Below are 23605 nucleotides of genomic sequence, written 5' to 3'. Positions count from 1 at the left end.
AGGAAGGTGAGGAGGGGAGGGAGGGGTGGAGGAGGCATAGGGTTAGGAGTGGGAGGGGGGCTGTGTGGAGTGGGATGGGCAAGGGTGGTAGGTTGGGGAGGGAATGAAAGGCTGACTGCCTCTAACCGTGTATGCAATTGCTTCCCCTCAGCGTGGATAATTCCATCTAACCTGGGCATCCACAACCTTTTGGGAGATGAAGGAGAAGGAGGTTACAGGTTTGGCAAAGTCTGCACAAAGTCCACCATCCATCTCTGAACCTATTCCTGTTGGTGTGCGGTGTGCCTCTGCCTCCCACCTTGTCTGGATCCCCCCCACCCCCTCGCCACTTCACCAGCAAGCCCCCCCGTTACGACGAGACGTCACAATCCTCTGACCTCTGCCCACTGGCCTGTTGTCTCTTCCTCCATTTGTTTCCTCTGTGTCTATGCGTTTTTTTATCTGTAAGGCAAAAAGTAAAAAATAAATAAGCTTGTGCTTTATTTTGGGATCACCTAGAATCAGACGTTTACCAAAAGCTCAGCCGTCTCCAAGACTCGTGTCAAACTACCCGAGTTCCCCAACCTGTGAAAGCACGAAGTGGACACAGAGGGGTAAGGGGAGAGAGAGGCGGTAGAGGAGGAGAGGTTTAGGAGGAGAAGGGTAGAGGAGGGAAAGACATATAACTTTAGACTTTTGTGCCAGAGATCCGGGTTCGATCCAGACTACGGGTGGTCCCTGTATGGAGTTTGTGTGTTCTCCCTGTGACCACGTGGGTTTTCCCCAGGTGCTCCGGTTTCGAAAGACGTACAGGTTTGCATGTAGTGGATTGTCGCTCGTGTGTAATATAGTACGAGTATACGGGGTGATCACTGGTCAGCGCGGACTTGATGGGCTGAAGGGTCTGTTTCCGCTCAGTATTTCAAAACTAAATAAACTAAATTTTAACTATCATGAAATTGAGGGTTGTGGGGGAGAGATTGAGGGGCAAGGAGAGAGATTGAGCGGTGTGGGGAGAGATTGAGGGGTGTGGGGAGAGATTGATGGGTGTGGGGAGAGATTGAGGGGCGTGGGGAGAGATTGAGGGTGTGGGGAGAGATTGAGGGGTGTGGGGAGAGATTGAGGGTGTGGGGAGAGATTGAGGGGCGTGGGGAGAGATTGAGGGTGTGGGGAGAGATTGAGGGGTGTGGGGAGAGATTGAGGGGCGTGGGGAGAGATTGAGGGTGTGGGGAGAGATTGAGGGGTGTGGGGAGAGATTGAGGGGTGTGGGGAGAGATTGAGGGGTGTGGGGAGAGATTATGGGGTGAGGGGAGAGATTGAGGGGTGTGGGGAGAGATTGAGGGGTGAGGGGAGGCATTGAAGGGTGTAGGGAGCGAGTGGGTTTGACACAGCCGTTAACTTATTGAACGGAGGATGAGTTTTGGGTGAGCGAGAATGTTAGGCCTGCTCTGGTTTCATAGTTGGTGCAGAATTCAGAGTTCTGGTTATAACAGGAATTCTGAAGTTAGTTTGCTGGCCCCATTTAGTTCATCCACTGAATGAATTTCCAGGCAATCTTAATTTTGGAGCAAGGTCATCTACATCTACTCCCCATGAAAGGCCTGCACCGAATCGGGTAAACAAGTAAATAAGTGCTTCTAAAAATGATCCTGTCTGACCGCAGTCCTGGACTAACCTGTAATAATTCTGAATTGGCAGTCTAAAACACTGAGTTTATCACAATTCGAACATTCTGGAAAATTCTCCCCACAGAACTCCTTGCACAAACTGGCCATTAAAAGTAGCCAAGGATCTCCTGCCAATGACTAAATTACAGTATATACTAAAATCAGAGTATTAAATTGAACTGGTTATTGTCATTATGCTGGAAAGAGTGCGGTGAAGATTTACAATCAGTTATACAACTTATGGAGCAAACAGATCTACGGAGGACGCCATTGCCACAGCCCTCCACACTGCACTGAGCCATCTGGAACACCTGGGGAGCTACGTGAGGATTATTTTTATTGACTGCAGCTCAGCTTTCAATACGATCATCCCTGACATACTAGTCAACAAGCTGTCGGACTTAGACTCCCCCCTCTCACTTGCGTCTGGATAAAGGACTTTCTCACTAACTGCCCACAAACAGTCACAATGGGCCCCCACTGCTCCTCCACCCTCACACCCAGCACTGGCTCTGCACAGGGCTGTGTGCTGAGTCCACTCCTCTATGCTCTGTACACTTATGACTGCATTCCCGTCCACTCCACAAACTCCATTATTAAATTCGCGGATGACACCACTGTGGTCGGACTCATATCAGGAGGAGACGAGGCAGCTTACATGAGGTGGTGTTCTGCAAGCAACCTGGCACTTAACACCAGCAAAATAAAGGAAATGGTTATCGACTACAGGAGCCACAGAGCGGACCCAGCCCCGCTCTGCATCAACAGGTACTGTGTCGAGAGGGTTTCCACCTTCAAATTCCTGGGAACGCACATCGCAGAGGACCTCTCCTGGTCTGCCAACACTTCAGCGGTGGTAAAAAAGACCCAGCAGCGATTGCACTTCCTGAGAGTGCTAAGGAAGAACAGTCTAGAGGAGAAGCTGCTGGTGGCCTTCTACCACTCCACCATCGAGAGTGTGCTGGCATATTGCATCACAGTGTGGTATGCCGGCTGCTCAGCAGCAGACAGGAGAGCTCTGCAGAGAGTTATCAAAACTGTCCAGAAAATCATCGGCTGCCCTCTGCCTTCCCTGGAAGACATCTCCAGCTCTCGGTGCCTCTGCAGAGCCAGGAAAATAATCAAAGACCCCTCCCATCCTGGACAGTCCCTGTTCAACCTCCTGCCCTCTGGTAGGCGGTACAGGTGCATCAAAAGCCGGACAAACAGACTCAAGAACAGTTTCTTTCCCTGGGTCATCAGAACTCTAAATTCCTCAAATATTCACACGACATGTGAAATGCTGTCATCCATTCCACGATAAAAACGGAGCACTCGGCAAATATTTCTTTCTTTCATTTCTTTTAAAGTATTTATTACATTTTAAAGTGCAATATTCTCCCAAGTGCAATATTCTACCTACGTGTGATAAATATATATTAATTTACTACTTTAAGCATTTAAATGACGTGTTGGATGTGTTTTTAACTTGTTTGAACTTGTTTTGGTTGCATTGATCAGGAGTAGCTCTCCTAATTTTGTTGTATCTCTAGGTACAATGACAATAAAGGCATTATTATTATTGCAAGGATTTTGCCTGGATGTGCATTCTCAAAGTGCTGGAGGAACTCAACAGGTCAGGCTGCATCTGTACAGAGAATGGATAGGCAATATTTTAGGTCGAGACCCTTCTTCAGATTGATTGAAGTGGTGGTGAGGAAGCTGGAACAGAGAAGGGGGTGGGTGGCACAAAGCTTGGCAGGTAGAAGTGAGGGGGTTTAAAAGACGAACGGGTGGAGTAAAGGGAAAGGCTAGAAGTTAAAAGGAGACAAAATGTGTCAAATGAGCAGAGAAGAACCTGAAACATCACCTATCCATATTCTCCCGCGATGCTACCTGACCCGCTGAGTTACTCCAGCACTGTGTCTTTTTTTTTAACCAATCGTAATGTTCTGAATTCCCCATAAGGGACTCGCAAGGCCTGTTGAGGTAGGTCAGAATCGCTCTCACCAACCAGAGAGCTGTTCTGACCTACCATCTACTTAATTGGAGACCCTCGGACTGTCCTTTTTCAGACTTTACTGGATTTTATCTTGCACTAAACGTTATTCCATTTATCCTGTATCTGTACATTGTGTGCGGCTTGATTGTAATCATGTTTCCACTGACTGGATACCATGCAACAAAAAACCTTTCACTGTGCCTCAGTACACGTGACAATAATAAACTAAAGTAAATTAAATTAAATTTACATGTGACAAATGATAAATTAAACTATACTAAATGTATACTGAAACTATACGGGAAAACTAAAACGAAACTAAAACTAAGCTAAAACTAAGCACCTTACCCCCGGGGCAGTGTCTTCTCCTTATTCTGCACCTCCTCGACATCGTCAGGGCAACACAGGGCTCCGAGCGATTGATTGAAGCCGAGAGCTCTTGTCGTGTCCTGGTCTCGGTCCCCCACTTGTAACCACACGTCTGCTGGTTCCTAACGCAGGGACCCCACTCACTCCACGGCCCCACCTCGCATCCGTCTGAAGAAAAGTCAGAAAGGCAACAAAACAGTCACCAGAGGGTTTTTTTCACGAAGCTTAATTATGTGGTTAAGCTGCAAAGAGTGCAGAGAAGATTTAAGAGGATGTTACCGGGACTCGAGGGCCTGAGCTATAGGGAGAGGTTGGGCAGGCTAAGACTGTTCCTTGGAGCGCAGGAGGCTGAGGGGTGATCTTATAGAGGTGTACAAGATCAAGAGGAGAATAGATAAGGTGAGTGCACAATCTTTTACCCAGAATAGGGGAATCAAGAACCAGAGGACACAGATTTATGGTGAGAGGGGCAAGATTTAATAAGAAGCTGAGGACAACTTTTTAGTTTATTGAACATTTTTTCCTTTATTCTGTTATCGATGAGGATTGTGTTCACAGGCCTGTAATGCTGCTGCAAGTAAGAATTTCATTGTTCTGTTTTGGTGCATATGACTATAAACCACCCTTGACTGCTGCAATCATTCTGAAGAAGGAGCCTGACCCAAAACGTTGCTGTCCGTTCCCTCAGAGATGCTGCCTGACCTGCTAAGGTACTCCAGCATCTGTGTGTTTGCTTGTGTCTTTGTGCGTTGTTTGTCTCTATGTGCCTGTGATGTTGCTGCAGGAAAAAAAATAATTGTGCCTGTACCACACTGTACTTGGGCGGCACAGTGGCAGAGCAAGAGAGCTGCTGCCTCACAGCACCAGAGACCCAGGTTCAATCGTGACTATGGTACTGTCAGTTTGTACATTCTATCTGTGATCGCTTGGGTTTTCTCCGGATGCACTGATTTCCTCCCATATTCCAAAGATGTGCAGGTTTGTAGGTCAAATGGCATGTGTAAAGTGCCCCAAGTTTGTAGGATAGAACCAGTGTACAGGTGATTGATGGTCCGCGTGAACTTTATGGACCTCAAGGGCCTGATTCCATGCTCTGTCTCAAAATTAAACTAAACTAAGCTGTATTTCTGAACTAAATGTTTAAAAAACATTGATACAAGTACATGGATAGGATAGGTTTAGAAGGATATGGGCCAAATGCAAACACCTGGGACTAGTGTAGATGGACTAGTGTATGTCAGTTGGCGTGGGGAGGTTGGGCCGAAGGGCCTGTTTTCAGGCTGTGTGACAGAGGGCTGTATGACACACAGGGCGGCACAGTGGCACAGCGGTAGAGTTGCTGCCTTACAGCGCCAGAGATTTGGCTTCAATCCTGATTCGGGGTGCTGTCTGTACGGAGTTTGTAAGTACTTCCTGTGACCGCGTGATTTTTCTCCGAGTGCTCCGGTTTCCTCCCACACTCCAAAGCCAAACAGGTTTATAGGTTAATCGGCTTTGGTAAAAAATGTTGCATACTTTCCCTCGTGTGCAGGATAGTGTTTGTGTACCGGTGATCACTGGTCGGCAGGGACTCGGTGAGCTGAAGGGCCTGGTTCCGTGCTGTATCTCTAAAGTCTAAAGGCTCCATGACTCTATGAATCTATAAGATGACACTAAAATCGACTCGGCGAGAGGTGAACAACGTACCCACACATTCCATCAGCCGGGCCTCTGGAGCGGACCCTTTAGGACAGGTTGTGTAGCACTTCCCCTTCAGTAGGTAGTGGTCAGGTCTACACCTGATGCAGAACTCTCGGCTGAAGCAGTCTTCACAACCCACGGCCTTGCACCCTGGTGGAATGAAAGGAGGCAAAATTATCCCTTCACTTCAGCCCTGTTCAGCTCTGTGGGAAGTATAGAGGATCCTGGGGGCAGGCTTGAAAAGAATATGCAAGATGTGATTGTAATTGGTTTTCACTCCTGACTTTACGTTCATTGTTTCAGACAGCTGTGGAGGCCAAGTCAATGATATTTTTAAGGCGGAGGTTGAGAGATCCTTGATTAATACAGGTGTCAGGGGTTATGGCGAAAAGGCAGAAGAATGGGATTGAGAGGGAAAGATAGATCGGCCATGATTGAATGGCGAAATAAACTTGATGGGCTGAATGATCTAAATCTGCTCCAAGAACATGAGTTGAAGTTGGGTTCAATATGACACAAGCAGTTCAACTGATGGGACATCTCATCAACAGTTGGTGATGCCACACGTGGAGTATTATGTTTGGTTTTGGTCACCCTGTTGTAGGAAAGATGTCATTAAGCCTTAAAGAGTGCAGAGATTTACAAGGATGTTGCCCGGACTCAAGGGCCTGAGCTAAAAGAGAGGTTTACAGGCTAGAACTATTCCTTGGAGCGCAGGAGACTGAGGAATGATTTTATAGACATGTCTTAGACCATGAGCGGAATAGATAGGGTTAATGCACAGAGTCTTTTACACAGGGTAGGGGAATCAAGAACCAGAGGATGTAGGTTTAAGGTAAGAGGGGAAAGATTTAATGGGAACCTGAGGGGCAATATTTTTCAATCAGAGGACAGTGGGTGTATGAAATGGGTTGCCAGAGGAATTATCTGAGGCAGGTGTAATAGCAACATTTAAAAGACACTTGGAAAGGTACATGGATAGGATAAGTTCAGAGGGATATGGGGCAAACACAGGCAGGTGGGACTAGTGTGGATGGGGCATGTTGGCCGGTGTGGGCAAGTTGAATCAAAGGGCCTGTATCCAAACAGTATAACTCAATAACCACAAAGTGCTGGAGTAATTTGGCGATCCTGAGCCAAACCGTCATTGTTCTCCATGCAGCATCTCTAGCAGACAAGGATAGGTGATGTTTGGAGTCTGAAGAAGGGTCCCGACCCTGAAGATAGACACAAAATGCTTGAGTAACTCAGCAGGTCAAGCAACAACTCTAGAGAAAAAGAATAGGTGACATTTCGGGTCGAGACCCTTCTTCGGACTGAGAGGACCCCAAATGTTGTCTATCGTGTTCCCCAAAGATGCTGCCTGACCTGCTGAGTTACTCCAGCACTTTGAAATCCAGGTTCCCTACGGGTTGCCAGCGCAGAGGATGGAAGGAGCACCCACTTACTGAGACAGCGGTTGGCATCTTTGCCGCGCACACTGTAATGGCCCAAAGGGCAGACGTGCATGCACTCCCCGTGCTGACGGATGCCCTCCCTCCTGATCAGCAGGAAGAGGCGATGCTGGCAGCTCAGGCAGCCATTGTCCGCCGAGCAGTCCTGGCAACTCCTGCACTTTGGCAGCGAATCTGCGGAGAGAGGGGACAGAAGAAGGTGTCAGGGCATGCGGGACTGCATGGCTGGGCGGAGGCTGCAGTTCTCCAGGCTTCGCTGTTCAAAACCAAATTTACCTGCTCCATGGATAGGTGTGCAGTAAGCATTCTACACATGCACCTCGTGCACACCTGCATTGCAAACAGGATCAATGTGCACAGGTTTATAATATAATATAATATATAATTAATCTAACATACTGATATTTCATATAATATACTATAACATACACAATATAATTTGATATTATTAATATAACATAAACTATTCCACATGTGCAGGCTTGTAGGTTAATTGGCTTCTGCAAATTGTTCCTAGAATATAGGATAGAAGTAGTGTGCAGGTGATCGTTGGTCAGCGTGGACTCAATGGGCCGAAGGGCCTGTTTCCACGCTGTATCTCTAAACTAAGCTTAACTAAAAATAAGACACAAAATGCTGGAATAACTCTGTAGGTCAGGCAGCATCTCTTGAGAACATGGATAGATGATGCTTCAGGTCAGGACCCTTGGTCAGACTGATTATCGGGGGTAGGAGAAAGCTGGAAGAGAGGTGAGCGAGGACAAAGCCTGGCAAGTGATAGGTGGATACAGATGGGGGAGGAGGGGTTATTGGCAGGTGATCTTTTCCCCTGATTTCTTGCCTGAAACTATCTATCCATAATCTATCCACGTTCTCCAGAGATGCTGCCTAAGCCGCTGAGTTACTCCAGCACTTTGTGTCTTTTTTAGGAAGCCAGCATCTACTTTTCCCTGTTGCTATAGAGCAAAGAGGTTTGCTGCAAGCAGATATGCAATAAATAACTACACAGTTATTTAATTACATAAACAGCTGCAATGCAAACTGGTGAAGTATGAATAAGTGTAACTGAAATAGAGTAAATAGGTATATCGTGAAAAGGTGTAAGTAAGTGGCCAGTAAACAGGTACCATTTGAATCGGATAACTGTGACCAAATGTAACAGTGCATTATAAGCAGCTGCACAGTTAACAGGTTACACTAAACAGGCAGGCTTTAACTACCCGCATAGAAACCAGGTGCATCATTAGAAGTTGCGTTGTGTATAGTTTCCAAAAATAGGAAAACTGTGAATTCCGAAGAAGGGTAACAACCTGAAACGTCACCTATTGATGTTCTCCAGAGATGCGACCTGACTCGCTGAGTTACTTCAGAACTTTGTGGTTTATTTTGTAAACCAGCTTCTGCAGCTCCTTGTTTCTCCACCTACAGGTACCACTTGCCAGGCTTTGACCTCCCTCCACTTCTCTTTCCCAGCTTTCTCCCGACCCCCCCGCCCCCACATCCCCCCGCCCACTCGAATCAACCTGAAGAAAGTCCCGTTGCAAAACATTCTCTATAGATGCTGCCTGACCCATTGAGTTACTACAGAACTTTGTGGGGATTTTTGTAAACCAGCGTCTGCAGTTCCTTGTATTCACATCACTGTGAACAGTGTAAACAGGCACATCATGACCACCGAAAATAGTTGTATTATACAGGCGCACAAGAAACACATTGCAGATAGAAATGCTGGCCACAGTGCTACCCTCTAGTTTAATGATTAGATCAGAGTGAGAGTATTTATCCTGCAAATTAATCCCAGATGAAGCTGTGTGAGTTGTAAATACTTTTTCTGGAATGGAACTGGTTTACACACATTGATTATTTACTATAAATAATTGTTCTGCACCCACAACGTGATAATTTATTTCTCCTTTCATGAGAAGCGCAGAGCCTTGGCCAAGTAATCTGCCAGGAATCTGCTCAAGACTAGAGTAAGGGAACACAAGGAACTGTAGATGCTGAAATCTTGACAAAAGCACAAAGTGCTGGAGGAACTCCACAAGTCAGGCAACATCTGTGGAGGGAATGGACAAGTGACTTTACGGATCAAGACTTTTTGAGATAATTTCAGGACAGACTGGACAGACCCAAAACCTTGTCTATCCATCCCCTCCCTACATGCTGCCTAGAGTTCACAAGTTCATAAGACAATAAGGCATAGGAGCAGAATTAGGCAATTCTATCTGATCTGTTTTTCCTCTAACTAACGAAGGTCAGTTAAAAGTGTTGGAGAAATACAATTCATTCCTCTCTGCTCAAGCCACCTTATTCCTGCACCATACCAATTATGTTGGCTAACAGCTCAAGAACGTTGCGTACTCAATAAAAATTTACTACTCCTCTGTGGCTAGTTTAAATATTTACTGTTATTCTGTGGATATCTTAAAGAGCAGTTATATCTGGCTATTCCTTATTTAATGACTTTGGCAGGAACAGGTAATTCAGCCACACCAGAAAGGAGTGTTATGTCTAAATCAGGCTCATTTGTATCATTGAGTCGCTAACATAATTTGGCTCCTTCCTACAGCTGCTGCCAGTTTAAACCATAGACACAAAAAGCTGGAGTAACTCAGCAGGACAGGCAGTATCTGGAGAGAAGGGATGTTGAGTTCTGTCCTGCTGAGTTACTCCAGCTTTTTGTATAAACTATGCAGCTCCTTCCTACACTAAAAGTCACAGGAGCAGAATCGGGCCATTCTGCCCAACGAGTCTTCTCTGCCATTCGTTCATAGCTTATCTATTTTTTCCCTTTCAACCCTATTCTCCTGCCTTCTCCCTGTAACATGTGGTGCCGTTACTAATAACGAGGCTATCAACCTGCACGTTAAAAATACCCAATGACTTGGCTCCCACCACTGTCTGTGGCAATGAATTCTGCAGATTCACCACCCTCTAGCTAAAGAAATTCCTCCTCATCTCCATTGCTGATTAAAAAATTATCGGTGGTGTTATTTGATTGGTTTCTACCAGAGTTTACGGATTGCTACATATAGCTCATAACCTGCGGCCACCAATTTTCTTGCATAAGCAGCGTCTTGTACAATTTATGTTTCTGTGTGTTGTCTGAGTCTATGATGCTGCTGGAAAATTTTCATTGAACCTGTAACTCCTCGTGAGAAACTTGATATGACTTTGCACAATAGTTACATGGAAGCATAATTGCTACTTATAACATGAATAGCTATGGATCGTCAAATTGTTCTCCATTTAATGCTAAAAAGGACACAAAGTGCTGGGGTAACTCAGCGGGTCAGGCAGATATCTCTGGTAAATATGGATAGGTGGCGTTTTGGGTCGGGACCCTTCTTCAGACCGATTGCATTGGGTGTGGGGAGAGAAAGCTGGACGGGAAGTGTGGGCATCTGAAGAAAAGTCCACATCTGAAACATCACCTATCCACGTTCTCCAGAGATGCTGCCTGACCCACTGAATTATACCAGCACTGTTGACCTTGTGTCTACAGGTCTCTGTTCAACACTGCTCAGTTGAAATGCAAGAGTTGTTTCACAGAGAGAGTTCACACAGTGGGTAATCACAGAGCCCTTGGCTTGTATCTTATGAAGATCTGAATCTCATTGCTCTGTCCAGATCTAAGCTCACACATCCCCTCTGAGATACAATGCCCAAAACTAAATTTTTAGTTTAGATTAGAGGTAAAGCGTGGAAATAGGCCCTTCGACCCACCAAGCCTGCGCCGACTAGCAATCACCCCGAACACTAGTTCTATCCTACACGCGAAGGGACAATTTACAGAAGCCAAATTAACCTACAAACCTGCATGTGTTTGGAATGTGGGAGGAAACCGGAGCACCCAGAGAAAACCCATGTGGTCACAAGGAGAACATACAAACTCTGCACAGACCGCACCCATAGTCGGGACTGAAGGCAGTAGTAAGGCAGCAACTCTACCGCTGCACCACTGCGAATGTCGTACTCCAGAAGGCATCTGTGTACAATAATCTGCCATCGGGAAGAAGGTGCAGGAGCCTGATAACTGTAACGTCCAGGTTCAGGAACAGCTTATTCCTTACAATTATTAGGCTATTGAACTTACTGAACTGCAACTAAACTCCAAATTAGAAACTGCTTTGATTGCTCCAGGAACTTTGGGTTTTTGTTTTGTTTTTTTGCACAAATTGGGTTTTTCTTTATTTATTGAACTTTTTTGTTTGTTTATTACATTATCCATTGAGTACTGTGTTTACAAACCTGTTGTGCTGCTGCAAGTAAGAATTTCTTGCAAGTAAAAATTGGTCGGCACAGTGGCGTTGTGGTAGAATTGCTGCCTTAAGGTGCCAGAGACCTGGGTTTGATCCTGACAATGGGTGCTGTCTGTATGGAGTTTGTACCTTCTCCCCATGACCATGTGGGTTTTCTCCAGGTGCTCTGGTTTCCTCCCACACTCCAAAGACATACCAGTTTGTAGGTTAACTAGCTTCGGTTAAATGGTAAAATATTGTCCCTGGTGTATAGGATAGTGCAGGTGTCGGGGATCGTTAGTTGGCGTGGATTCAGTGGGTCAAAGGGCCTGTTTCCGTGGTGTATTTCTAAAGTCTAAAGACTAAAGTCTAAAGCCTAGATACACATAGATAGATACTCTCACGTGTGAGAGTATGCATATGATGATAGGGAGTTGCAATTAGAGTGTGCTAGTTTTAGAGCTGCCACTGTAAGTGTGTGCCAATTAACTTGTAATAGATATACGGGGATCTCTGGTCAGTGCAGACTCAGTGGGCTCGTGGATCCTTCATTTAGAAGGATGAGGAGATCTTATCGAAACGTATAAGATTATTAAGGGGTTGGACACGTTAGAGGCAGGAAACATGTTCCCAATGTTGGGGGAGTCCAGAACAAGGGGCCACAGTTTAAGAATAAGGGGTAGGCCATTTAGAACTGAGATGAGGAAACACTTTTTCAGTCAGAGAGTTGTAAATCTGTGGAATTCTCTGCCTCAGAAGGCAGTGGAGGCCAATTCTCTGAATGCATTCAAGAGAGAGCTAGATACTCTTAAGGATAGCGGAGTCAGAGGGTATGGGGAGAAGGCAGGAACGGGGTACTGATTGAGAATGATCAGCCATGATCATATTGAATGGCGGTGCTGGCTCGAAGGGCCGAATGGCCTCCTCCTGCACCTATTGCCTATTGTCTATTGTCTGATGCCTGTTTCCGCGCTGTATCTCAAAAAAACTAATCTCATTGTTCTATTTTGCTACATATGACAACTCTTAACTCTACTAACATCAGCTTGGCAACCAGTTTCAAATCAACACCACCTCTCTGCTTTGTATTCTGTGCATAAGGTGCCTTCATTCCTAAAGTTCAGATCGCTTACTGAGATGGCAAATAAGACCAGACCTGCTGGAACATCACATCACATCACTTCTGTCTGAGAAGATTCCTTTTATTCAGGCTCAGCACCCGACCCACAGCCTCCACGATACAGACCCCATCACAAGGTGGCCTGACTCTGCTGGGTCCTACTGCTCTCCCCCTCCTACAGGGAACCTCAGTAATGATGGGTCTTCCCCTTCCCCCTCTTTTAACCAGGTTACCCCCACCACACCCCACCCATACAATAGTCCTCACGCTCCCCTCCTCTCTGAACACCCACCATCCCCCCACCAGATCTCGCCTCGGCCTTTGTCCACTCCCCGGCCCCCCTCTGACTCCAACCCCTACCCTTGTTGTGTCTTCACCATCCCCCCTGACCTCCCCCTTTCTGATACGGAACGGTCTGTCCTCAACAGAGACCTCACCTTAGTTCCCCTCCGTCCCCACCTCAAGTTCCGGATCCTCCACGACGTAGAGCTTTCCATCCGTTGCCTCCATCTCCACGCCTTTTTCTATGGGAAGGAGTTTTCACCACCCAGTGATGACCCCTTCTCCCATCTTCACTGGTCTCCCTCCTCTTGGACTCCCCCAGATGGCCTTCTACCTTCGCTGGACCTCTTTATTTCTAACTGCTGGCGTGACATCAACCGTCTCAACTTTTCCACTCCCCTTACCTACTCCAACCTCACCCCCTCTGAACGTACATCCCTCCGCTCACTTTGCAGCAAACCTGACATTATAATCAAACCCGCCGACAAGGGAGGTGCCGCGGTAATCTGGCGCGCTGACCTCTACCGGGATGAGGCCAGGCCACAACTCTCAGACACCTCCTCCTACCTATCCTTGGACCATGATCCCACAGATGAGCACCAGGCCTTAATCTCAAACACTATTACTGATTTCATCACTTCTGGCTGTTTGCCTTCCACAGCCTCCAACATTATCGTTTCCCAGCCCCGCACAGCCCGTTTTTACCTTCTCCCCAAAATCCACAAACACAACTGCCCTGGCAGACCCATTGTTTCTGCCTGCTCCTGTCTCACGGAAATGATTTCCACATACCTCAACTCCATCCTATCCCCCCTGGTCCAATCTCTCCCGACCTATGTCCAAGATACCTCACATGCCCTTCATCTCTTTAATGACTTCCGCTTTCTGAGCCCCCACTCCCTCATCTTTACTGTGGATGTTCATCCCCCACCAGGAAGGCCTTAAAGCCCTCCGTTTCTTCCTCGACCGCTGAACCATCCAATTTCCCTCGACTAACACTCTACTCCGCCTAGCGGAGATGGTCCTCACCCTCAACAACTTGTCCTTTGACTCCTCCCACTTCCTACAAGTCTAAGGCGTAGCTTTGGGCACCTGCATGGGCTCCAGCTGTGCCTGACACTTTGTAGGGTAAGTTGAACAATCCCTGTTCCAGCATTACACTGGCACTATCCCCGAACTCTATCTCCGTTACATTGATGACTGCATCGGTGCCTCCGACACCTCCCTCCCCTTTCTTGAACTCACAGTCTCCATCACAAGAAATAGGCTATTGACCGACATCTATTACAAACCTATTGATCCCACAACTATCTCGACTACATTTCTTCCCACCCTGTTTCCTGCAAAGACTGTTATCTCCTACTCCCAATTCCTCCGTCTACACCGCATCTATGCCCAAGATGAGGTGTTCCATATCAGGACATCCGAGATGTCCTCATTCTTAAGGGAACAGGGGTTCCCCTCTCCCATCATAGATGAGGCCCTCACTCGTGTCTCCTCGGTAACCAGCGGCTCCGCTCTTGTTCCCCCTCCCCGTAGTCGCAACAAAGACAGTCCCCCTTGTCCTTACCTTCCACCCCATCAGCCGTCGCATACAACACATAATCCTCTGAAATTTCTGCCACCTCCAACGGGATCCCACCACTAGCCACATTTTCTCATTTCCACCTCTCTCTGCCTTTCGCAGAGACCGTTCCCTCCGCAACTCCCAGGTTAACTCATCCCTTCCCACCCAAACCACCCCCTCCCCAAGTACCTTTCCCTGCAACGCAGAAGATGCAACACCTGTCCCTATACCTCCTCTGTCCAGGGACCCCGACAGTCCTTTCAGGTTAGGCAGAGGTTCACGTGCACCTCCTCCAACCTCATCTACTGTATCCGTTGTTCAAGATGTGGACTCTTATACATCAGCGAGACCAAACACAGACTGGGCAATCGTTTCACGGAACACCTTCGCTCAGCCAGCATGTACCAACCTGATCTCCCGGTTGCTGGACACTTTAATTCTCCTTCCCATTCCCAAACAGACCTTTCTGTCCTCGGTCTCTTCTATTGTCAGAGTGAGGTTAAACGCAAATTGGAGGAACAGCATCTCATATTTCACTTGGGCAGCTTACAGCCCAGTGGTATGAATATTGATTTCTCTCACCTCAGGTAGCCCCGGCATTCCCTCTCTCTCTCTCTATCCCTCCCCCACCCAAGTCACACTAGTTTCTCATTTTCACCATTTTCATTTTCACCCATTTTCACGCCTATTTCCTTCATCATCGTTACTTTTTTGCATATCTTTCATTCATTGTTCTTTATTTCTCCACATCACCGTCTATATCTCTCATTTCACTTATCCCTAACCAGTCTGAAGAGGGGTCTCGACCCGAAACGTCACCATTCCTTCTCTTCAGGGATGCTGCCTGTCCCGCTGAGTTACTCCAGCTTTTTGTGTCTATCTTCCTTTTAGCCTGACTCTGGTTTCTAATCTCCAAGCCATTCTCCACCCACATGGCCTTAATTTCATGGACAATCAGCCTTGTATTGAAGACAGAAATCAATGGATTTTTGGACACCAAGTACGTTGAGGGAAATGGAGATCAGGTGAGAAAGTGAAATTGAAATGGATGATTCCCCATGGCTTTCTTGACTGAAACAGCAGGTGTCAGGGGCCATGTGCCTTGCACTGCTCCTTTACTGTGGTCTTATTACATATTGATGTCCCTGGAGCTGGACTTAATCCACGACCTTCCAACTCGAAGGCACCCACAGTGCCCTGCTCGAAACTCGACCCATCCCTGGAAATTTAACCAGCTGTTTTCGGATCCAGGACTTTCTCTGAGAGGTAGGACACGTTCCCACTCTGCCTTAGTGACAGGGCTGTGAAGAAGAGGAAAGGAAGTATGTGGAAGGAGGTTGAGCCACATGGCAGCTGCTCACAGACATGGACACTGAGACGGCAGTGGAATGAAGCAATCACATGTCAGCTGATACAAGTAGATAAACTTATGGGAGGCATAGACAGGAGTGGACAGTCTGAACCTTTTTTTCCCCAGGGTGTATAGGTTAAAGACCAGAGGCCATAGCTTTAAGGTGAGAGGGGCAAAGTTAAAGGAGACGTGCAGGTTAAGATTTTTACTCAGTGGGTAGTGACTGCCTGGAACGTGTTGCCAGGGGTGATGGTGGGTACAGATACGAAGAAGTGTTTAAAATTATTTTCATATGGGCTTGATAAGATGGAGTTTAGGAGAAGTGATGGTATGTCACATTGAGAGTAGAACATAGAAGCCCAGAAAGAACAGAGATATAACAATGAATAAGGGAGCATTGACTACAGGGAGAGATTTTTTTTTCTGGAATGCTGGAGGTTAGGGGAGACCTGATAAATGTATATAAAATTATGGGAGGCATGGACAGGGTAGACAGTCAGAACCTTTGTCCCCAGAGGGAAAAATCAAATACTAGAGGGCATAGCTTGAAGGTGATAGGGGCAAAGTTTAATGGAGATATGTGGGGCATGTTTTTTACACAAAAGGTGGTGAGGCCCTGCAACTCACTGAGGGTAGTGGTTGAAGCAAATCGTTAGTGACATTAAAAAAAACTTTTGGATAGGCATATGGATATGCAGGGAATGGAGGGATATGGGTTATATGCAGGTAGATAAGTGATGGTCCAGGCATCATGTTCGACACAAACATTGTGGGCTGAAGGGTCTGTTCATGTGCTGTACTGTTCTATGTTCTAATGGAGATATGCAACAAGACAGATCTGCAAGGAAGTCCATTTCTGAAGAGAGACACAAAAATGCTGGAGTAACTCAGAGGGTCAGGCAACATCTCTGGAGAAAAGGAATAGATGATGTTTGGGTCAAGGCCCTAAAGAAGGGTCTCGACCTGAAACATCACCTATTCCTTTTCTCCAGAGAAGTTGCCTGACCTGCTGAGTTACTCCACCATTTTGTGTCTATCCGGTGTAAACCAGCATCTGTTGTTCCTTCCTACACACGTCCATTTCTGAAGTCCGTTCAGAAGCCTGATAACAGAGGGGAAGAAGCAGTTCCTGAGTCTGGTGATGCACACTTTCAAACTTCTGTACCTTTTGCAAAGAAGTCCATTTAACCCGACGTGTATGCTAGATCTTCTGAGAAAGTGAGTGCAGATCATAACCAGGTGTTGCATGATTTCTTTTTTCCTGATCTCTCACTTTGATTTTCCACCCAATATTTTAAACCTGGGTCCCCTGCTCCTTTAATCATCCATTAGTGATGCAAGATTCCCACTCTTCACCCTGTCCAATCTCATCGTAATCTGGTACCCCCAAAGCAAATCGCCCCTCACCTTCTTTGTTTCAAATAACAGAACCCAAAATATTTCTAATCTGTCCTGAGAAATGTAATCATTCAAATCTGAAATAATTTTGGCTGGTGTTTTCTGCATCATCTCTGGATCTCCCACATCCTCTCTGAAATGCAGTAGGCAATGGTCGTAATTGGGTGCAGCATTCCTGTTGTAGTCTACTCCCTGTGGTATGCAGCTTCAATACAATCTGCTTGGCTTTTATCTCTCCTTTAGGTTTTTGTTCATTATTGATTATTTTCTCTATTGCCATAAATCAGTGCCTCTTTGTTTACTGATCCTCCCATTGTTTCCCCTTATTTATTTTACTAAAATCCCTCATCTAAAGGGAAAAGTCCAATGTTTCCAATAAGTGCATTTGGTTGAGTCTAGTGAAGGGCATATCCTTGAAACGGTGTAGAAAGGAATGGCAGATGCTAGTATATACCAAAGATAGACACACTCTCCTGGAGTAATTCAGTGGGTCAAACAGCATCACTGGAGGAAGAGCCTGAAGGGTCCCGACTGAAAACGTCACCCACCCTTTTTCTCCAGAGATGCTGCCCTGGTCTACTGAGTTAGTCCAGCACTGTGTGTCTATCATTGAAAGGTTGTTAAACACAAGGAATTGCAGCTGCTGGGATCTTGCACAAAACACAAAGTGCTGGCGGAAATGTGGAAATGTGTGAAAGTACATGTGTAAAGACATGGCAGTCATTCTGTCACACTGCTCTCACAGTAGGGGAGACCCATCCACTGAGCAGCCTGACATGGATTTGTTATTGCGTTGTCAGAGGCGGCTCTGGTGGCAATCACTCTAGGGGCATTTAAGGGGCTATTAGATAGGTGAATGGACAAACAGTGAATGGAGGAATGTGGACCATGTGCTGGTTAAGTTTAGTAAATTGGCATAATCTTCAGCATGGACATTATGGGCCAAGGGGCCTGTTTCTGCCCTATGTTCTGTATTCTAAGGGTCCTGAGCCCAAATGTCACCTGTCCAAAGCATTTTTTGCTTTGCTGGAGATGAGGTCGATGGTAGGTCAGGGCGGCTTTCTAGTTGGTGAGAGGATAGTTCTGCTGCCTGATAACAGCTGGGAAGAAACTGTCCCTGAATCTGGAGGTGAGCATTTTCAAACTTGTGGACCTCTTGCCTGATGGGAGAGGGGAGAAGAGGAAGTGATTGGGGGTGAGACTGGTCCTTGCGTATGCTGGTGGCCTTGCCAAGGCAGCGTGAAGTGTAGATGGAGTCAATGGAAGGGAGGGAGGTTGGTTTGTGTGATGGTCTGGGCTGCGTCCATGATCCTCTGCAATTCCTTGCCATCTTGGATGGAGCTGTTTCCAAACCATACTGTATGTGGCCCTTGTGGCTAAAGGGATCAGGGGGTATGGAGAGAAGGTAGGTATGGGATACTGAGTTGGATGATCAGCCATGATCATATTGAATGGCGGTGCAGGCTCAAAGGGCCGAATGGCCTACTCCTGCACCTATTTTCTATGTTTCTATGTATGTATGTATGTATATAAGAAAATTACTGCAGATGCTAGTACAATCCGACGGTATTCACAAAATGCTGGAGTAACTGTTACTCTGTGAATATGTATATATGTATGTATGTATGTATGTATGTATGTATGTATGTATGTATGTATGTATGTATGTATGTATGTATGTATGTATGTATGTATGTATAGATAGAAAGAATCAACTGGACAGATTTGGTGGGTCTATTGTATGACAGAGAGCCACAGAGACGGCAGATGTTAATATCTTGTCCAAAAATTAAGCCGCTAGAGAAACTCAGCCGGTCGAGCTGTAGAGGGAAAGGAACCGTCAGCTTCTCGGGTCTCAGTCCAAAACGCCGACTGTCCATTTCCCTCCGCGGATGCGGCCCGACTCTTTGAGTTCCTCCAGCGCTTTGCATTATGCTCCGCGTGGGGGGAAAAGATGCACATAAAACACGAGAGCAAAGACACTGAAGATAACCGGGGGCGGCGGGAGATAGCGGATGGGAAAGGGACCGAGAGGGATGAGTTGGTTAGTTGGTCGGGGCCGCGCCAATTGGGAGAACACCGAGTCAAACTTCTCCGGTCGGATAAAAAGCCACGAAGCTGAGATTGGAAGGATCCCTAGCCGAACCGTCATTTATCCACGTCCTCCAGAGATGCTGTCTGACCCGCCAAGTTACTTCAGCGTGTTCTGTTTAAACGCCACCTGGCCCCCGCGTACCTGCCCGTTTCTTTTATTTTTTTATGACCTTCTTGGGTGGATATGCCGAGGGAGGTGGGGAGATGGGCGACCAGATACGGCCACGGATGCAGAATGGGATAGATACCCAGACAGAGGGAGGCGAGGGGACCTGGGGTGGGGTGGTGAGGAGGGGTTTCACCGTTCGGACCCTGAAGAGGGAATGGCGCAGCGGTAGAGTTGCCCACTTAGCGGCCGAGACCCGGGTTCGATCCAAACCTCGGGTGGTGTCTGTACGGAGTTTGTACGTTCTCCCTGTTACTCGGTTTTCTCCGAATGATCCGGTTTCCTCTCGCATCCCAAATGTAGGTCAATTGTAGGTTAATTGGCTTCTGTAAATTGTCCCGACGATTGAACTGGTGTACGGGGTGATCACTTGTCGGTGCGGACTCGGTGGGCTGAAGGGCCTGTTACAACGCCCTATCTCTAAAACTAAACTAAAGAGATGAAACCCGTTCCTGCCCACAAGATAGACAACGAGACACAACCGAAATCCCACCGGGGTTATGTAGACACAAGGAACAACAGATGCTGGTTTATCAAGAAACAAAAAAAATACACAGAGTGCTGGAGTAACTCGCGGGTCAGACAGCATCTCTCTCCTTGGGGTATGCCTACTTTGAAGAAGTTCTCCTCTCTCCGAAGGGAGTTCTGTGGGACACTCTCTCGCTGCTCCCCGTCTGTGATTGCTACGGCTCACTGGCGCTCCCACCATGCCCCAAACCCTGTCAAAAAGTGTCTGAAGAAGTCCCAACCCAAAACGTCACATATCCATGTCCTCCAGAGATGCTGCTTGACCCGCCGAGTTGCTCCAGCACTTTGTGTATATCTTTTGGTATAAACCAGCATCTGCAGTTCCTTGCTATTTCATGTCTCTGGAGAACATGGATAGGCGTTGTTTCGGAATTAGCTCAGCCCCGGGGCTAAAGCTGAAGAAATATGATTAAAATAAATGATATTTTGTTATCACTTGTGGAACGTCACAGTGAAAATCAAACTGCAGATGCTGGTTTATACTGGAGCAACTCAGCGGGTCAAGCAGCATCTCTGGAGGACATGGATATGTGACGTTTTGGGGTTGGGGACTTCTTCAGACCCTTTTTGATATAAACCAGCAGATTTAACCAGGAAACTGCAGATGCTGGTTTATATCAAAGTTGGACGCAGAGTGCTGGAGTACCTCAGCCGGTCAGACAGCATCTCCGGAGAACATGGATAGGTGACGTTTCGGGTCGGGACCCTTCTTCCTGAGTCTGAAGATCCACCTATCCACCTTCTCCAGAGATGTTGCCTGACCCGCTGAGTTACTCCAGCATTTAGTGTCTACCTTCGATTTAAACCAGCATCTGCAGTTCTTTCAGACACACGTTGATTCTATCTTTCAGAAGCAATCGCTGCGCCCAGCGCTGTTGGTGAGGAAGGACGGAGAACCGGGGAAGACTCAGCGGGACTGGGGTCCCATGTGAAAAACCGCGGCGCCCTTTCCTCCCTCTCCCCTCCCCTCCCTCTCCCCTCCCCTCCCCCCCACGACCGCTCGGCACCTGCATGCCCCGCTCCCTCGCTCGGAGTCTGCGCTCGGAGTGGGACTTCTTCATTCAGCCCAGAGTCAGTGCCGACACGGGCAGAGCCAAACCTCCGTGCGGGCGGCCGGGACCTGCCTCCCCGCAGGGTTCCTGCTCCACCATTCCCCCCTCTTCTCCCCTCCGACGTTTACCTCTCTCCTCTGCGCCCGATCGCAGCCAGCAGCCCAGGAGGAAAAGCCCCGCTGCCAACGCTCTGGGATACATGGGTGGTGGAGGCTCCCTGGCCACGGGCTCCCGAAACAAGCCGCTGCCCCGTGTGCTGTGGCCGGTGGGACTGTCCCGGGTCAGGAGTCGGTGCCAATGCTCCGTGCCAACGTTCGGCTCTCGCCTCTGGTCCCATCGACAGTGAGGATGCTTCACCCCAAACTCTCCCGCAGACCGCAGGGGGAGCGTCAGAGAGTTGAGTTAACCCATTGACAGCCAGTTATTCGCCTCTGTCTCTCTCCCTCTCCCTCTCTCTCCTCCTCTCTCCTCCTCCCTCCGCCGTCCCACTTCGGGAGGTGACTAAACCTCCGGCTTTATATGATGCCCCATTTTAATCCTGACAGTTTCGCACATTGTTTCCGAACGCGCTGTGCTGGAAGAGAGAGACCCGAGGTTACACCAAGAGCTCCCCACAGCATGGCTGGGTTAGGCAGGGCTCTGGTGGCGCCGGCTTCTGCCTTCCCTCTGCCCTGCACAGAGTTACCGGGAAATGCCAGCGCACATCAAAGCTGGATACATAGAGCATAGGACCAGGCTCTTCGGCCCACACTGTCCGGGCCCAACGTGATGCCAAGACCAACTCTTATCTCAAGAATCAAGAGTGTTTTATTGTCATATGTCCAGACTTGCAGCAGCACAACAGAATATGTCAACATAGTACTCCGTAAAAGTTCAGTACATAAAAACAAGCAAACAATAATAGCGCAAAAAGACGAAACCAAAGCCCCCAAGCCTATGTAGTTCCGAGTTTATTTAGGGTTGTAGTACACATAATCCACGTTCCTCCATTCCCCGCCTATCAAAAAAGGCTCTTAAACGCCACGATCGTATCTGCCTCCACCACCACCCTTGGTAATACGTTCCTGGCACCTGCCACCCTCTTTGTAAAAACCCTGCCCCGTACTTCTTTAAACATTGCCTCACTCGTCTTAAAACCCTGCCTTCTAGTGCTTGATTTTTCCATCCTGGGAAAAAAGGTTCTGACTGTCTACCCTCTCTTATACTTTATCAGGTCTCCCCTCAACTTCCCGCATTCCAGAGAAAACAATGCAAGTCCATCCAACATCTCCCTATAGTTAATACCCCCTAATCCAGGCATCAAATGCTGCCACCTTACTGGTGCAGGCGCAGGTGCTGCACGTCTGAAAAGAAACGCAAAAATACTGGACATATTTGATCAGCTAGACAACATCCGTGAAGAAATACCTAAAAGATTGGGTAGCATCTTTGGAGGCTGACAGAGGAATGGGTGCACGGGGACAGCAACATGGGGGGACATGAACAGAATAAGGCCATTCTGCTCCTCCCTTCAAACTGATCATGTCCAACCTCGCTCCACATAACATCCATGCCCTCTGCGGTTTGTTAACCGGTAATTTTTGGCAATTAACAAGCATAAACATTCCTAAATGCTTTCACTGCACCAAAGCGTTAATCTGTGTCATTTCAATTCTACGATGTGTGATAAAGCGTTTTGTTCTGAAACTGCAGTTAAGAGCTGTTATAACAAATCAACTTGTGATCTGACTACACATCAGCAAATCAAGATGCTCAATTCTCACTCTGTTCATAATTGCTAAACAGGGTTAGTTAGATAGCTGAGTTCATTGACACGTGTACCGAGATACAGTGAAAAGCTTTTAATTGCGTGCTATCCAGTCAGTGATTACAATCAAGCCATTCACAGTGTACAGATACAGGATAGAGGGAATAATGTATCGTGCAAAATAAAGTCCAGTAAAATCCGATTAAAGATAATCAGAGGGTCTCCAGTGAGGTAGACGGGAGGTCAGGACAACTCTCTAGTTGTTGATAGGACGTTGATAAGGGGATCTTGTTCCCTTCCCCCTCTGTTACCACCTCAACCCCAGTCCCCTTTCAGCTATATCCCTTCACATTTTACTCTTCCTCTTCTCTCCTTGTCTCACACCATTTTGTCTCCTTTTTCTTCTCTGAGCTTTATCCACCCATCTGCCAATCAACCCTCACCCCTCACCTATGTCACTTGCCAATCTTTGTCCTGCCCCATCTCTTTTTCTACTTTCTCCTCCCTACTACAATCAGTCTGAAGTACTGCTATCCACTTTGCTGCTGTAAATTTCCCCGGTGTGGGACAAATAAAGAAATATATTATTAAGTAGGAACCCAATCCAAAACAATGTCTGGCCATTCCCTCTCTAAATGCTGCCAGACCATCTGAGTTCATCCAGCAATTTATGTGTTGCTCATATTTTAGTTTTGATTTAAAGATTAACCTTTCATATAGCTTTCATGTTAATTTCTGAACTTCCCAAGGGCATTTCAGAACTTTAAAAAATAGAGCCCCATCTCTTGTAATTTCCATATTTGCCAGCTAATTTTGCCAGTTTGACGCCCTTCCTGTTACCTTGACTCTGTCTTCTGTCAATATTTTACAATCATGTCCATCAGAGTTTGCTTGTAGGTTTGAAGGACTTTATTAAATACCCTATGGAA

General features: G+C 47.1%; 2 protein-coding genes across 2 annotated transcripts in view; one reads left to right on the top strand and one right to left on the bottom strand.

The window, feature by feature from the left end:
* LOC144604451 (uncharacterized) overlaps positions 1–867 on the top strand; it is a 60363-nt gene extending 59496 nt beyond the window's left edge. The window contains exon 7 of the transcript XR_013548725.1: positions 152–867. The gene's annotated coding sequence lies outside the window, so the exon portion shown is untranslated. The remainder of the gene's footprint in view (positions 1–151) is intronic.
* Positions 350–21130, bottom strand: rspo4 (R-spondin 4). Its single transcript, XM_078418885.1, has 5 exons — positions 21058–21130; positions 7125–7304; positions 5683–5826; positions 3976–4164; positions 350–441 (listed from the first exon to the last, which is right to left on the bottom strand). Exons 1-5 carry the CDS (start codon positions 21128–21130, stop codon positions 350–352), a joined length of 678 nt encoding a protein of 225 aa, XP_078275011.1.
* Positions 21131–23605: the final 2475 nt, after the last annotated feature.

This window comes from Rhinoraja longicauda, chromosome 22 (genome assembly GCF_053455715.1).
Source record: "Rhinoraja longicauda isolate Sanriku21f chromosome 22, sRhiLon1.1, whole genome shotgun sequence".
Classification (NCBI taxonomy): Eukaryota; Metazoa; Chordata; class Chondrichthyes; order Rajiformes; family Arhynchobatidae; genus Rhinoraja; species Rhinoraja longicauda.
Note: the sequence above shows the minus strand (reverse complement) of the source record. Positions and strands in the feature narration are given on the sequence as shown.

What these genes read in the sequence shown, in the direction of transcription:
- rspo4 (XM_078418885.1), bottom strand. Translation starts at nt 21,130, where the DNA reads ATGTATCCCAGAGCGTTGGCAGCGGGGCTTTTCCTCCTGGGCTGCTGG. An exon ending in AGATGCCAACCGCTGTCTCA is followed by an intron (nt 5,827 to 7,124) that starts GTAAGTGGGTGC and finishes TCATTCCACCAG; the next exon opens with GGTGCAAGGCCGTGGGTTGT. An exon ending in CCGGCTGATGGAATGTGTGG is followed by an intron (nt 4,165 to 5,682) that starts GTACGTTGTTCA and finishes ACTTTTCTTCAG; the next exon opens with ACGGATGCGAGGTGGGGCCG.